This window comes from Heterodontus francisci, chromosome 8 (genome assembly GCF_036365525.1).
Source record: "Heterodontus francisci isolate sHetFra1 chromosome 8, sHetFra1.hap1, whole genome shotgun sequence".
NCBI classification, from domain to species: Eukaryota; Metazoa; Chordata; class Chondrichthyes; order Heterodontiformes; family Heterodontidae; genus Heterodontus; species Heterodontus francisci.
The window spans coordinates 78,678,114-78,695,218 of NC_090378.1; the positions used below are offsets into that span (position 1 = coordinate 78,678,114).

At 42.5% G+C, this 17,105-nt stretch overlaps 1 protein-coding gene across 1 annotated transcript in view; it reads right to left on the reverse strand.

Moving 5' to 3' along the window:
* Window positions 1-12,439: 12,439 nt before the first annotated feature.
* swt1 (SWT1 RNA endoribonuclease homolog) overlaps window positions 12,440-17,105 on the reverse strand; it is a 113,309-nt gene continuing 108,643 nt past the window's right edge. Inside the window, exon 10 of the mRNA XM_068038070.1 lies at window positions 12,440-13,861. Within this exon, the coding sequence (XP_067894171.1) occupies window positions 13,756-13,861 (106 nt within the window). The 3' untranslated portion in view covers window positions 12,440-13,755. The remainder of the gene's footprint in view (window positions 13,862-17,105) is intronic.

Genomic DNA, 17,105 nt, shown 5'->3' on the forward strand with positions numbered 1-17,105 from the left:
GAAATAAACACATCCAGAAAAAGTTAAATCTTCTTTGGTTTTAAATATTACTATAAAATCATATCACATAACTTCAGTCTAAGAAAAATCTTGCATTTATATAATGCTTTGTTTAACATTGTGTCCCAAAATGGGTCATTTAAAGCCTTTTTTTGTAGCTGCATCTCTTGTACATAGCAAGAAGCAGTAGTTAACCTGCTGTTCATTTGAGGAATGAACGTTGGCTAAGACAAGAGACCTCCCTGCTCTTGGCACAAGAACAACTTGAAATGTTTATAACAACTGTTCAACTCTATTTATTTTGTATTTCCTAAGAAATGATATGGGAGAGCTGCTGATTTGTTTAAATAGCCTATTTGAGCTCCTATTTCCCTTTATCTGACCTTTGACAATTTTTAGCCAGTTAGACGATTTTAACTTTTAAAATTTACGGGATGGTGTTAGAACAAGATGGAGGAGGTAGGAAAATGATATCAACCTGATAAAGGGAACTGCAAAGTAAAACTACTTGTATAGAAGATGATTTGAAACAGTTTTTATTACCAGTAAAAATCCTGGTGTCATTGCAGCTGTGTTGAGCGGTACAGAATGGATGAGTTGAAAACTTTGCTACTTACAGAGCAAGAATTCTAAGGGTTAAATTGTTCACCGGTTGCTACCAACTTAATACTGTGGCTTAGATGAGTCTTTGGTAATTAAGTTAAATATTTGTAGCGGAGATAAAACACCAGCATCTGATCAACAAATTGATATGAATGTGCAATTTAGGAAGAACGGCTCTTCAAACTCCATGCATTCCATAAGGAGCATTTTGTTACTGCTGATAATAGAGCAGAGCTTTATCCAAAATACTGTTTGGATTTTTGTTAAATAATTGATCAATTTGGGACACTTGAGGAATACATTTTGGATCTCTTTCCACATTAGTGTTACTTTTTAACATTTTGTGTGTATTTTGGTTTGACTTGTGTGCAGTTAGTTTGACTGCTTGTAGCAATCCTCAATCTCCAGAAGCAAATAGAAATATTGAAGTAATTATAAGCATTAAAATGCAGCCTTTGAGTCCTGACTTGTAGAGACTTGAAAATTATTAACATACTGAGGAGTTAAATTGTGGGACCGTTCTAGTTCACTCTAAAACACCATGTGCTCCAATTTGGATCAGGTTGATGAGCTAGAACAGTGAATTACACCATTCTTTCACTTGGATGCTATTCAAATTCACCCTTAACAATTGGGTGGAAAAATCTGAATCTTAACACATGGTGAGAAGACATCCACAAAACAAACTCAAAGGCTTGAATTTTACCCAGCCTGGGGTCCACAGTCCCAGTGGCAGAAGTGGGTGCTGAAGTTGCTTCTGCTCTGTGGCTGCGATTGAGCACTATAGAAATTCGTTGGCAGAGCAAAAGCCGAAAGAAGGTGCTGACGGCCCTTTTAAATGGCTGTCAGCACCTTTTGTGGCTCTGAGGTGATCCAGACACCTAAATATCATTTTCAGAAGACCTATGGTCTGCTCTATGGGGACTCTGGTGGTCGCATTGTAACGTTCCTCTGTTTCATTCCGTGGGTTCCTCACAAGTGTCATCAGCCCTGCAGCCAAGTAAGTATCCAGGCATGCAGGAGGGCTGAATAGTGCTGGTACCTGGGAGTTCCGGAGAATGAATGCATCGTGACTGCTTCCAGGATAATGAGCACACATCTTCAATATACCCCTTATGGTGGTTACAGATAATGTGCATATTCATTTAGTGAAACCTCTTTCGATTAATGAAGGCCCCTGACTGGCCTAGGTGCTCTAATGGCCCCATGTGTGTAGTCAATAATGGCTTGGACCATGGGGAACCCAGCATTGGCGCTGTAAGGACAGACACACTTCATATTCAGATGACCCCTGCTGAACCAGCAGAAAGAATCCCAAACTAAACAAAAAGAAATATCAATGAACAATGAATCAAAAAAAGGTACCCCCAACTCCTTCATAGAAACACTGCCTGCTGCACTTTTAAAGCTGCCGGGTTCCCGACCCCTCTTTCGACTCGTTTTACTGCCGTAAAATTTGACAGCCTGCATAAAATGGCTGTCAAGTGCTTTATTAACGTCCTCAATTGGCCTTTAGTTGTCTCTTAAGCATACGACAAGTAGCACTGTGATCTTGGCCGCTGTCTAACCAGCGTAAAGTGGCTTTTGGGCATCATGACATCGGGGATCCGACCCAACGTCATCACCCGCCATCTAATGCCTTGGAGGACTCCTGTCTTTAATATGGTAAAATTCCGGACAAAATCACAGTTCACATGAATAAGAAGCAGAAATATTCACATTGGTGTATTGAGGAGAAGCTTGTTGACTTTGGAGATGAAGCATAGATGGGGTTTCATCCTGTTCCTGTTCCATAGCATACCAAATCTAGAAGCATTTTAAGAAGCAAAGAACTGCTTAAACAAAGTGGAAGAGGACTCCATTTTGTAGAATCATCACACCAAAAATATTAAAATGAATTGCAGATAGTCTAGGAACAAAGTTCATTGACATTAAAGTGCACAAAGTATAATTGTAATAAAATAGCAAATGCTGTTTAAGATTACATGGTTTAATTAAATAAATGTCATACATACTCTATTATATCATTACTATTTCTGCTTTGCTGCACAGACATACCAGTCACAGGTAAGTCCTTATGTTTTAAAGGCCATCCTCCACATCAAACAAAAGCCCATGTTGTTTGAAACATTGTCCCATTAAGATATTTTTGCATAAATACTTTTATCAGCCCCTTCCCAAAGAGTCTATAAGGCCAAGGTCTGAATTACTCCCTCAGTTTTTTTCAAACAAGAAAGCAAATATACAATATAATAAAAAATTAGAATCATTTCTACTTGGGGTGGAGAAAAGGCTGGACAGAATAGCCATGTCACATTCATATTATTTCAGAAAACAGAATTTTTCAAAACAAGTAATTCCACTGCGACAGAAGAAATAGGAGCAGGATTAGGCCATTCGATCCCTCAAGCCTGCTCCGCCATTCAATAAGTTCATGGCTGATCTGATTGTGACCTTAACTCCACCTTCCTGCCTGGCCGCCATAACCTTCGACTCCCTTGTAGATCAAAAATCTGTCTAACTCAGCCTTGAATATATTCAATAATCCAGCCGCCACTTGTTCGCTGGGGAAAATCCCAAACACTAACTACCCTCTGAGAGAAGAAATTCCTCCTCAGCTCCATCTTAACTGGAAGACCCCTTAATTTGAAACTGCCCCCCAGTTTTAGATTGCCCCACAAGAGGAAACATCCTTTCAGCATCTACCGTGTCAAGACCCTCAAAACCTTACACCTGTCAATAAGATCACCTCTGAATCTTCTAAACTTCAATGAGTTGAGGTCCAACCTGCTTAACCATTCCTCATAAGACAAACCCCTCATCCCAAGAATCATCCTAGTGAACCTTCTTTGAACTGCTTCCAATGCAAGTATGTCCCTCCTTAAATAAGGTGGCCAAAACTGTACACAGTACTCTAGGTGCAGGCTCACCCTGTACAGTTGTAGCAAGACTTCCCCACAGTTATACTCCATCCCCCTTGCAATAAAGGCCAACATTCCATTTATCTTAATTACTTGCTGTACCTGCCATAAGGAAGAACCTACCTATGACTGGTATGTCTATGCAGTAAAGCAGAAATAATAAAAATGATATAATGGAGTATGTACGACAAATTTATTTAATTAAATCATGTAATCTTAAACAGCATTTGCCTATTTTATTAGAGTGCACTAAGGATAATTGTAACTTCAATGAACTTTGATCTTAGACTATTTGTGATTCATGTACAAGGCCACCCAGGTCCCTCTATACTGCAGCATTCTGCAGTCTCTCATCAATTATATAATATTCTGCTTTTCTATTCCAAAGTGGACAACCTCACATTTTCCCACATTATATCTATCTGCCAAATTTTTGCCCACTCACTCAACCTATCTATATCTCTTGGCAGACTCTGCATTCTACTCATAACTTGCTTTCCTACCTATCTTCGTATCGTCAGCAAGTTTGGCTAAAATAGGTCCCTTCATTCACGTCATTAATATAGACCGTATATAGTTGAAGCCCCAGCACTGATCCTTGTGGCACTCCACTAGTTACAGTTTGCCATTCTGAAAATGACCCATTTATCCTGACTGTTTCCTGTTAGCCAGTTCTCTAGCCATGCTAATATATCACTCCCAACATCATGAACTCTTATCTTGTGGAGTAACCTTTTATGTGGCACCTTATCAAATGCCTTTTGGAAATCCAAATACATCTACTGGTTCCCCTTTATCCAGCCTGCTGGTTACATTCTCAAAAAGAACTCTAATAAATTTGTCAAACATGATTTTCCTTTCACAAAGCTATGTTGACTCTGCCTGATTATATTCCGATTTTCTAGATGTCCTGCTACTACTTCTTTAATAATGGATTCTAGCATTTTCCCAATGACAGATGTTAGGCTAACTGGCCTATAGTTTCCAGCTTTCTGTCTCCCTTTTTTAAACAGAGGTGTTAGATTTGCAGTTTTCCAAGCTGCTGGGACCTTTCCAGAATCTAGGGAATTTTAGAAGATTACAACCAATGCATCTAATTTCTCTGCAGCCACTTCTTTTAAGACCCTCGGATGCAGGCCAACAGGCCCAGGGGACTTGTCAGCCTTTAGTCCCATTATTATCCCCATTACTTGTTCTCCAGTGATAGTGATTGTTTTAAGTTCCTCCCTTTTGCATCCTCATTTTCTATTCTTGGAATGCTTTTTGTGTCTTCTACTGTGAAGACATGTACAAAGTACTTGGTCAAAGCCTTGGCCATTTCCTTATTCCCAATTATTCCCCAGTCTCACCCTCTAAGGGACCAATGCTCACTTTAACTACTCTTCCTTTTTATATATTTAAAGAAGCTTTTACTGTCTTTATTTATATTTCTTACCATTTTGCTCTCATACTCTTAATTTCTCCCTCTATTTTTTGTTATCATCCTTTGCTGGTTTCTAAAATTTTCCCAATCTTCTGGCCACCACTTAATCTTTGCAGCATTGTACGCCTTTTCTTTCAATTTGATACCACCCTTAACTTCCTTAGTTAGCCACAGATGGTGCATCCTTCGGGAAGAGTCTTTATTCCTCAATGTAATATATCTTTGTTGAGAGTTATGAAATATCTCCTTAAATGTCTGTCACCGCTTCTCTACCGTGTTACCTTTAACCTATTTTCCCAGTCCACTTTAGCCAACTCTGTCTTCATACCCTTGTAGTTTAAGACACTAGTTATGGACCACATTTCTTACCCTCAAACTGAATGTGAAATTCTATCATGTTATGATCACTCTTGCCTAGAGAATCCTTTACGATGAGATCTTTAATTAATCCTGCCTTATTACACATTACCAGGTGCAAAATAGCCTGGTATGCTCTAAGGAACTGTTCCAAATACACTCAATCAATTCATGTTCCAGGCTACCTTTGCAAAGTTGATTTGTCCAATTGATGTGAAGATTAAAATCACACGATTATTGCTATACCTTTCTTGCAAGCCCCCATTATTTCTTGATGTATCCTCTGTCCACTTTGTAGCTACTGTTAGGGGGCCTATAATCTACTCCCACCAGTAACATCTTTCCTTTGCTATTTCTCATTTCCACTCAAACTGATTCTACATCTTGATCTTCTGAACCAAGATAATTTCTCACTGTTGTACTGATCTCATCCTTTATTAACATAACTACCCCACCTCCTTTTCTTTTTCTCCTGTCTTTCCAAAAGGTCAAATACCCTTGAATATTAATCTCCCAGCCTTGGTCACCTTGCAATCATGTCTCTGTAACGGCTATCATCATACTCATTTATTTCTATTTGTGATATCAATTCATCCATCTTGTTGTGAATACTGTGAACAGTCAGATAAAGAGCCTTTAATTCTGTCTTCTCAGCAATTTTCCCCACTCTGACACTATTTGCATACAAACTCTTATGTTTGTATGCTCTGTCCCTTCCTGTCACACTCTGGTTCTCATAATCTGTATAAATATCTTGCAGTTTCCTTGTCCTTTCTCTTTAACTTCCCAAATCTTCCCTCACGAGAACCCTCCTCCCCATTATTTAGTTTAAAGCCCTCTCTACCTCCCTAGTTATACGATTCGTTGGAACACTGATCTCAGTGCGGTTCAGGCGAAGGCTGTCCCAACAATACAGCTCCCTCTTTCCCCAGTACTAGTGCCAGTGCCCCATGGATTGAAACCCACTCTCCCACACCAATCTTTGAGCCACACATTCAACTCTCTGATCTTATTTACCCTACGCTAATTTGCTTGTGGCTCAGATAGTAATCCAGAGATTATTACCTTTGTGGTTCTGCTTTTTAAATTTAGCCCCTAGCTGCTCATACTCCCTCAGCAGAACTTCTTCTTAGTCCTACCTATGTCTTTGGTACCTATGTGGACCATGACAACTGAATGCTTCCCCTCCTATTCCAAGTTCGTCTCCAGCTCCAAGGAGATGTCCTTAACCCTGGCACAGGGCAGGCAACACAGCCTTTGGGACTCATGCTCTCAGCTGCAGAGAACCATTTCTATCCCCATAACGACACTGTTCCTAAATGCAACTACATTCCTTTTAACTCCTCCCACTTGAAGGGACCCCTGCACCAAGGTGCCATGGTCAGTTTGCTCATCCACACAAGCTGCAAGAAGATCAAACCTGTTGGACAATTGCAAGGGCTGAGACTCCTCCAGTGCTATCTTCTGGATCCCCATACCTGCCTCCCTTGCAGTCACACCATCCTGTCCCTGACCACAGACCAAATCAGAAGTACCTAACCTAAGGGTTGTGACTCCCTCCTGGAACAAAGTGTCCAGGTAACTTGCCCCCTCTCTGATGCATCACAGTGTCGGAAGCTCGGACTCCAGCTCATCAACTCTGAGCCAAAGTTTCTCATGCTGCAGATACTTATGGGCAGATGTAGTTGCTGTGGATCACAAAGGTGTCCACCAGCTCCCACAGGCTACAGCTGCAATACAACACCTGCCCTGCCATCTTTACAGTTTTTTATTTAACAGATTAGCTTTAGAAATATGACTCAACAATTATCTGTAGTTATATCAATTGGTTTAAGCAATCAATTTAATTCAATATTTGTATCTCACCAGTACCAGTTAAACTGCCCCTATTTAGGGAGAAAGAAAACTTAAAACTCAACTGTCTGCTCACTTAATTAATGCTTCCAGGCTTCAGCTCTCATGTCTCCGGCTCCTTTTCTCTTGTAAAAGGTCAGAACAGCACCTCCTCCTTCATCAAACTGAATTCCCACATTTACTAAATTCCCAAGCTCTCACTCTATCTCAAGCTGTTACCTTCGTGCCTTTTTTATCAAAAAAAAAATGTCCTCCTTACATTCACCTTCCACCTCACCAGACTCTGCATTCAATACATATTTCACTACTTTCAATACAATTCCACCACCAACCACATTTCCCCTCATCTCTCAGCTTTCTAAAGGGACCACTCCCATTCCTTTGATGGCACCCTGTGTTAGTCTTCCATCAGCCCTACCACATGCTCTCTTTCTCCTGGCAAAAGAGAGATGATGCAATACCTACCCATTCACAGTCCAAGACTCAAACACTCCTTCCAGCAATTTATGTATACATAGTCCAAACCAGTATGCTGCAATTGCTGCTCAGGGTGTAACCTACTTTGGGAAGATTAACACAGATTAAGTGATTGCTTTACTTCTTCTTTGGCCTCCTTATCTCGAGAGACAATGGGTAAGCGCCTGGAGGTAGTCAGTGGTGTGTGGAGCAGCGCCTGGAGTGGCTATAAAGGCCAATTCTAGAGCGACAGGCTCTTCCACAGGTGCTGCAGAAAAATTTGATTGTCAGGGCTGTTACACAGTTGGCTCTTCCCTTGCGCCTCTCTGTCTTTTTTCCTGCCAACTGCTAAGTCTCTTCGACTCGCTACACTTTAGCCCCGCCTTTATGGCTGTCCGCCAGCTCTGGGGAACGTTGGCAACTGACTCCCACGACTTGTGATCAATGTCACAGGATTTCATATCGCGTTTGCAGATGTCTTTAAAGTGGAGACATGGACGGCCGATGGGTCTGATACCAGTGGCAAGCTCGCTGTGCAATGTGTCTTTGGGGATGGCCAAGCCATCTCAAGCGCCGCTGACTCAGTAGTGTGTATAAGCTGGGGATGTTGGCTGCCTCGAGGACTTCTGTGTTGGAGATACCGTCCTGCAACCTGATGCCAAGTATTCTCTGGAGGCAGCGAAGATGGAATGAATTGAGACGTCGCTCTTGGCTGACATACGTTGTCCAGGCCTCGCTGCCATAGAGCAAGGTACTGAGGACACAGGCTTGATACACTCGGACTTTTGTGTTCCGTGTCAGTGCGCCATTTTCCCACACTCTCTTGGCCAGTCTTGACATAGCAGTGGAAGCCTTTCCCATGCGCTTGTTGATTTCTGTATCTAGAGACAGGTTACTGGTGATAGTTGAGCCTAGGTAGGTGAACTCTTAAACCACTTCCAGAGCGTGGTCGCCAATATTGATGGATGGAGCATTTCTGACGTCCTGCCCCATGATGTGTGTTTTATTGAGGCTGATGGTTAGGCCAAATTCATTGCAGGCAGCTGCAAACCTGTCGATGAGACTCTGCAGGCACTCTTCAGTGTGAGATGTTAAAGCAGCATCGTCAGCAAAGAGGAGTTCCCTGATGAGGACTTTCCGTACTTTGGACTTCGCTCTTAGATGGGCAAGGTTGAACAACCTGCCCCCTGATCTTGTGTGGAGGAAAATTCCTTCTTCCGAGGACTTGAACGCATGTGAAAGCAGTAGGGAGAAGAAAATCCCAAAAAGTGTGGGTGCGAGAACACAGCCCTGTTTCACGCCACTCAGGATAGGAAAGGGGTCTGCTCCTGTTCTACCCGTAAATGTGACCCTGAGGTCCTTATTGCTCGCCACTTCAATTCTCTGTCCCAGTCTTACTGTGATGTCTTTTTTTTAGACTATTAGTGAAACTCACTGCAATCTTGAGGAATATCACCTCATCTTTCTACTCAGTACTTACTATGCAGCCCTCTGGCTTTAAAATTGACTTTAAAAACTTAAGTATATTCCCTATTTTCTCTCTGGCAAAAACTGCTGGCAGTATGTGGCATAGCTATGCCAGCATTTCCAAAATATTTGGGGGGGCGGGGGGGGGGTAGCAGGTTGAGTGAAGCCCCACTGTAAAAACAGTGCTGGCAAGGTGGTCTGCACCTTTTGTGTAGAATTTTATTTTTCTAGAAAGCTCCTGGAGCCTGTTCTGCTCTGCCAGTTTAACTGCTCCCCTCTCTACTTCATTATCCCTCACCTCTTTAAGCTATTCACAAACTGTGGTACGTATCTTTTATTTCTCTCATGATGTGCTAATATCATTTATACGATTTAACCATCATCCTATCCCCACTTCGGCAGTTCATAGGTCATTCTATTTCTTTTCCTGTGTTTGTTCCCTCCCCCTTGTGCCTTTTTAAATGTTGATTGATGGCAATATTTTCCAGTTCTGACAAAGGGTCAGAATACTTGAAACATTAATTCCCCTGTATCTCTCTCCACAGTTGCTGCCTGACCTGCTGAGCGTTTCCAGCAGTTTCTGTTTTTAATAGAAAAAAGTTTGCTGATTTTTAGTGGCATCATCCACTTTCTGGACAGTTAGCTGTATAGCTGTTATCCCTAAAATAAAAGCAAAATACTGCGGATGCTGGAAATCTGAAACAAAAACAAGAAATGCTGGAATCACTCAGCAGGTCTGGCAGCATCTGTGGAAAGAGAAGCAGAGTTAACGTTTCGGGTCAGTGACCGTTCTTCGGAACTGACAAATATTAGAAAAGTCACAGATTATAAGCAAGTGAGGTGGGGGTGGGGCAAGAGATAACAAAGGAGAAGGTGCAGATTGGACCTGGCCACATAGCTGACCAAAAGGTCACGGAGCAAAGGCAAACAATATGTTAATGGTGTGTTGGAAGACAAAGCATTAGTACAGATTAGGTGTGAATACACTGAATATTGAACAGCAGTAAGTGCAAACCTGAAAAAAAACCTGAAAAAAACAGTGGGTAAGCAAACTGAACAAACTAAGATGAAATGAAATAAATGCAAAAAAAGATAGTAAAAAATGTAAAAAAGAATGTAAAAAAAAAAGGAAGAAAAAATAACTAAAAATGAAAGTAAAATGGGGGGCTGTCATGCTCTCAAATTGTTGAACTCAATGTTCAGTCCGGCAGGCTGTAGTGTGCCTAATCGGTAGATGAGATGCTGTTCCTCGGGCTTGCGTTGATGTTCACTGGAACACTGCAGCAATCCCAGTACAGAGATGTGAGCATGAGAGCAGGGGGGAGTGTTGAAATGGCAAGCAACCGGAAGCTCAGGGTCCTGCTTGCGGACTGAGCGGAGATGTCCCGCAAAGCGGTCACCCAGTCTGCGCTTGGTCTCCCCAATGCAGAGGAGACCACACTGTGAGCAGCGAATACAGTATACTACATTGAAAGAAGTACAAGTAAATCGCTGCTTCACCTGAAAGGAGTGTTTGGGGTCTGGGATAGTGAGGAGAGAGGAGGTAAATGGGCAGGTATTACACCTCCTGCGATTGCAGGGGAAGGTGCTCTGGGACGGGGACGAGGTGGTGGGGGTAGTGGAGGAGTAGACCAGGGTGTCGCAGAGGGAACGATCCCTTCGGAATGCTGACAGGGGAAGGGAGGGGAAGATGCGACTGGTGGTGGCATCACGCTGGAGGTGGTGAAAATGGCGGAGGATGATCCTTTGGATATGGAGGCTGGTGGGATGAAAAGTGAGGACAAGGGGAACCCTGTCACGGTTCTGGGAGGGAGGGGAAGGGGTGAGGGTAGAGCTGCGGGGAATGGGTCGGACACGGTTGAGGGCCCTGTCAACCACAGTGGGGGGAAATCCTCGGTTGAGGAAAAAGGAGGTCATATCAGAAGCACCGTCATGGAAGGTAGCATCATCAGAGCAGATGCGTCGGAGACGGAGAAACTGGGAGAATGGAATGGAGTCCTTACAGGAGGTAGGGTGTGAAGAAGTGTAGTCGAGGTAGCTGTGGGAGTCGGTGGGCTTATAATGGATATTGGTAGACAACCTATCCCCAGAGATGGAGACAGAGAAGTCGAGGAAGGGAAGGGAAGTGTCAGAGATGGACCATGTAAAGGTGAGAGAAGGGTGGAAATTGGAAGCAAAGTTGATAAAGTTTTCTAGTTCGAGGCGGGAGCAGGAAACGGCACCGATACAGTCATCAATGTACCGGAAAAAGAGTTGGGGGAGGGGGCCTGAGTAGGACTGGAACAAAGAATGCTCGACATATCCCACAAAAAGACAGGCATAACTAGGACCCATGCGGGTACCCATAGCGACACCTTTTACTTGAAGGAAGTGCGTGGAGTTGAAGGAGAAGTTGTTCAATGTGAGAACAAGTTCAGCCAGGCGGAGGAGGGTGGTGGTGGATGGGGACTGGTTGGACCTCTGTTCCAGGAAGTAGCGGAGAGCCCTCAAACCATCCTGGTGGGGGATGGAGGTGTAGAGCGATTGGACGTCCATAGTGAAGAGGAGGCGGTTGGGACCAGGAAACTGGAAATTGTCAAAATGACGTAGGGCGTCAGAAGAGTCACGGATGTAGGTGGGAAGAGACTGGACCAGTGGAGAAAAGATAGAGTCTAGATAGGAAGAAATAAGTTCAGTGGGGCAGGAGCAGGCTGACACAATGGGTCTGCCGGGACAGTCCCGTTTGTGGATTTTGGGAAGGAGGTAGAAGCGTGCTGTCCGGGGTTGCGGGACTATGAGGTTGGAAGCTGTAGAGGGAAGATCTCCAGAGGAGATGAGGTCAGTGACAGTCCTTTGGACGGTGGCTTGATGTTCGGTGGTGGGGTCATAGTCCAGAGGGAGGTAGGAAGAGGTGTCTGTGAGTTGGCGTTGAGCTTCTGCAAGGTAGAGGTCGGTACGCCATACAACAACAGCACCACCCTTGTCTGCAGGTTTGCTGTTATCCCTAGCTTGTTAGGGGCTCAAGATGTGATAAATAACTTAAGAAATAAATTTTTAATAGTGGCAGACATTTTCAAAATTTTGACACTATCCAAAAAACCCAAAGACCTTGGTTTCACCTCAGACAGGAAGAAGCTAATGACATGGACACTACTAGTCCGATGAACATCTTTCTGACAGTAGTCTCTGGACTGACTTTAACCTCTGCAGTATCTATCCTTTGACCTACTTCAATCTGAATAGCTTCCATAGGAATGTTGCAGTGCCTTCTGCAGTTAGTTTAATCCCTGTGTGTGGTGTGCTGACTGCTGTGATCCATTTCAATAAAATCTCCCATTTTTTAATGGACTAAAAAATCTGGTACTGTGACTGGTTTCTAAAATCAGTGGGTCAATTAACACTGTAACTTATAAAATCTGTACAAAAGAACTATCTTGTAAGCATACAGCAATGATGTATTTAAATAGCCACACAATCAGTAAATAAGATAGCCTGTCAAAATATTTATTAAAAAAAACTTTGAAGCTCAACTTTTTGGAATCTGTGCAAAGCCTAAACGTGTCTAGGGATGGGGAATAGAAAACATAAAGAATGGTCACCTGCTCAATTTTTAAAGAAAAATCATTTGATGGTGGGGTGGGGTGGGGCAGGGGGGTGGAGTGTTGAGGTTTGGTTGGGGAATGGAAAACTTTCTTCAGCATGCAACCACTCCAAAGATCGATAATAATGCAGGGTAATTACAGACAGAGCCATCTTACACACACACAAACAATGTGGCTTGAATCCCAACCTCAGAAATGCACCTCCTATGTCTGTTACCACAGAAGCCGACTCTCCAAACGGGACTGAAGATTTAGTGCCAATCAGTGCTGACTTATCAGCTATTTTGCACAGTGTGCAAGTTCCCAATAGGCATTTGATTGAAATTTACCAATCTCATTTCACTTACAAGCCTTAGTTATTGAGAAGTGGTTTTCATCCCGTCAATCCTGCATTTCAACACTTAAAAGAGATAAAAGACAGTAGTTTAAGTCCATTCACAAGGACATTATATAGATCAAGTATCCCTATTGATTCCCAATGTAACCGTATTGAAATTTGTTTATGGAGAATAAAACAAAATCAGCTTTCTTTTCCTAAATTTAATGGCTATAATTTCTGGGAAAATTTAAAACACAGGATACTGAATTGAAATGTAAATATGGCTGAACAGAACTTGCAATGACATTTTGTAAATAGTCTGTATGCTGCTGGAAAGAATCTATAGCTGGAAAACTTTGCTAAGTAAACACAAATTCCCTGGAAATTTTGTTGGAAATTCAATGTACTATGCCATTCAGATTTCTTTTTCTAAGGCCTCTGTAAACCTGGAAATGAGGAGGTCTAAATAGCATTATTCCCGGTCCTAAAACAATTCAGAATGAATGCTCAAAAATACATTCAGTTTTACACTCCATACAGGATTTATGAGATAAATATTAGATCTAGTGCTCCTTTGAAAAATTTCTTGCATGGTTTTAGACAGTATATAATTTTTTTTCTTTATTTAAATAGCACCTTAACAAAACCTTTTACATTTTTTACCTCTGATACAGAGAATTTTATCATTCTCATAACAAGAGATGAACATTAGTACAACATAATGAACTAAATCCAGTTTGTGGAGAAATATTAGTGTACGATCGTTCAGCAGTGTTAAACTAAACCTCTGTTTCTGGCCTCGAGACAGACTGCTGCATTGCATTGCTCCAAACTGTAGGTTAACTCAGCCAACTGGCTATAACCGACCATCAGCCTCTTCCTGAAAAGGAAAGAAACAGATTAATCTTTACAAAAAAAAACGCAACTTACTGGAAACATCTAACATCCTGCTGCCATGTTGTATGTGGTGAAAATTACATTTTATAAGCCTTGTTAGAACAGCAATATTTATATCATTTCATGCAATCCAACAAAATCCACATTAGATATTTGTACTTTCTAAGCTAATTGATCACTTTTTTCCTTTGGATTAAACTAATTAAAAAAACTCAAAATCTATCCAAAATCAAATTGCTGAGATCCTTTGCTGTACTGTCAGCAGGATCGTTCATTTTATTCATCTCCAAAAAGCATTGTACTGCAACCTCCATGTCTCTATGGACTATAAAAGTTTGAATGCACAGATTAAATTCAAAGATATTTAGACAGCTAGCTAACAGACTGCAATACATATTAGAGAAGCACTGGTACATCTGATAATCCCGATCTGGGAGCTAACAACCCTCAGGTAGAATAAGTCAAACAGCCTCCAATCGTATAGAAATTTCTATGTTGTTTTTAATACCTATATTTAATAGAGCAGCTCTAAGTTCAGCAATAAGATGTGTGCTTTGCATTATATCCATGCACAAAAAATGTATAACAGAAATTGGCATCAACTCATCATCTTAAACTTTAAAAATAAAATACATTCTAGGCAGTAACAGCTAGGGCTATGTTTTTCAGTTTTTAATGTTAGTAAGAGCCTAACATTAAAAGCGAATACATGTACAATTTGGTGATGCTGACTTGCACTACCTTAAACCAATTGTTATTTAGTAGCTGCGGTATAAAGATACTATAAGTTTGGTTTAAGGTGTGCAAAAAAACATTTAGAAAGTTAAGGATAAGAAAAAAACATTTGACTCACTGAGGTTCATCAGTTTAACGTGGATTCAGAAGGAAGATTCTGCTTGAACAACCTCCTTGACTTGTTTGAGAAAGTGAGATCCCAAATAAGCTAGTATAAGGCTGAAGATAAACTGTACCAAGATTTCCAGGCTATTAGTTAAGACCAAATTATTAAGGATTCTAGGTAAATTTTTGAGTATGGATAAAGAATTGACTGAAGTGTAGAGAATGACACATACTTGTTAGAGGAGTTATGATGGGTTGGGGGAAGTGTCGGTAGAGTCCACCATTTACATTTATGATTAGAACAGCAAGTTCATGCTCTTCAGTGTGACTGCCACTCACATGGGACAGCACCTCAGCAATCCTAGTAATCTGCTGGAACACAGATTGCTGGACTGCTGTGAGAGCCTGCATGCCTCATTGAGCACTGAGATCTGCACCCACGATGACAGCATTCACTGAGCTTCCATTACAGTAATGAGATGTCGGGAGGTCATCACTTGTGCTGCAGATGCTACATCATGGGTTGGTCTGGCAGTAGTACCATGGAGTTGGCCACCACTTCCAAAGTGGCAAAGATGGGCTACAAGCTCTGCACAATGCCTACCGGCATGTTGGAAACGGATTCCTTCATGCTCCAAACCAGTAACTGGAGACCTTCTGGCAGACCTGCCAATGCACCAAGCATCATTATGTACATCGTCATCAGTGTTCTCCCCAACTAGATCCTCAACTGAGTACCCTGTAGCAGAACTGGTGTACAACCTTGCCCTCCAGGGAGTTCGCACACAAGCTGTCCTAACTCCCTGGCTTGGCTGCAGCCCATTTATGCCCAGTGGTTCATCATGTGCCGATTCTGACTTTATACTAGCATCTAAAGTTTGTGCAGTGCCAGTATCTGAGCTGGTGGCTGCAAGTGTAAGATTGTGACTGTGTCTCCTCTTCAGTGTTGTGAGTTTGCTTTTCCTCTTCCTCATGGCTCTATAGAGCCTGTGCAGACATCAGTTCTTGACAATCTGAAAGGACAAAAGCATATGGGGAGGATTGGGCTGAGGGAAAAGTGGGATGAGGAGGAAAACAGGAGTTTCATGGTCACACCAACTGCAGTTTCTATTTCATGGCCCCTTTCAGGATGAAGGTGAGAGGTAAATGAAGAAGGTGCACAGGGCATTCAGGATGGCCTCGGCAGCACCGAGAACTCGTTGCACCATGAGTTTGAGGGCAGTGAGGGGATGCAGATATGTTGGGTTTTCCCTCTGGTTGTTAACCACCTTCTCCTGAAAGAGAGGGCAGCATGTCAGTGTTTGTGTGTCACTGTGCTTGGGTGATGTGCCTGCCATAGCTAAATAGCTGTAGATTTGCAAAAGGTTGGAGAGGCGTGTATGCAGCTGGCATGACTGGAAGGTATGTTTGGGTGAGATGCAGTGTTAAGGATGTTAGGGGTGAGTCCCGAGTGCCAAGGTGAGAGCGGTGAGGGTGTGGGGCATTGAGCACTGGATGATGTGGTGGGACTGAGATGTGCAGATGCATTCACTCACCTTGACCACCTGAGTGAGCTCATTACACTTTTTTCTGCACTGTTTCTGTGCCTGGGTGAGACATTCTGGACATTAATTGCTCTTGCCACCTACTTCCATTCCTTTCTGAGGGACTGCCTCAAAGGCTTCCTGTCCCCTGGCAAAAACATGGCACCTTTCCTGCCCTCCACTTGTGTCACCAGTGCCTCCAGGACGATGTCACTAAAGCAGGAAGCCCTCTCCCTGGCACGGCACAACGTCTCCCTTCAGCCTGAGTGTTCCAAAGTGATTATGTAGCAACTTTCACTCCATCAGCTTCTGTTTTATTGCGACTGCCCCTTTAAAAAGGGAAGGTTGCCTCGAGCATGCGGTTTTCCCACAATGCTAATTGGCCTCCTATAGTGCACAGAGGCCGCCAGCAGTGTTACAAAGAGGAGTGCAGCGCAGGATCCGCTTGGGGCCACGTTACAATCATGGAATTGAGGTGGGTGTACCAATTTTACATGCTGCCCACCTCAGTCGGAACAAGTGCAGGCAAGTTGCAAATTGCGACCTTGTGCTCAAAAACTGGGGCACACCAATTTCTAGCCCCTGGTGTTTATAATGCTTAATGCTGTGCTTGCTCTATACAAAGATTAAAATCAACAAATATAATTTCTACTGGCAACTAATTTGCAGTATATTGGATTTTCCAAAGAACATTCAGGCTTGGGCTGATAAGTAGCAAGTATCATTCACGCCACACAAGTGCCAGGCAATGACCATAATCAAAAAGAATCTAACTATCTCCCCTTGACGTTCAACGGCATTACCATCACTGAATCTCCCACCATCAACATCAACATCCCGGGGATAACAACTGACCACAAACTT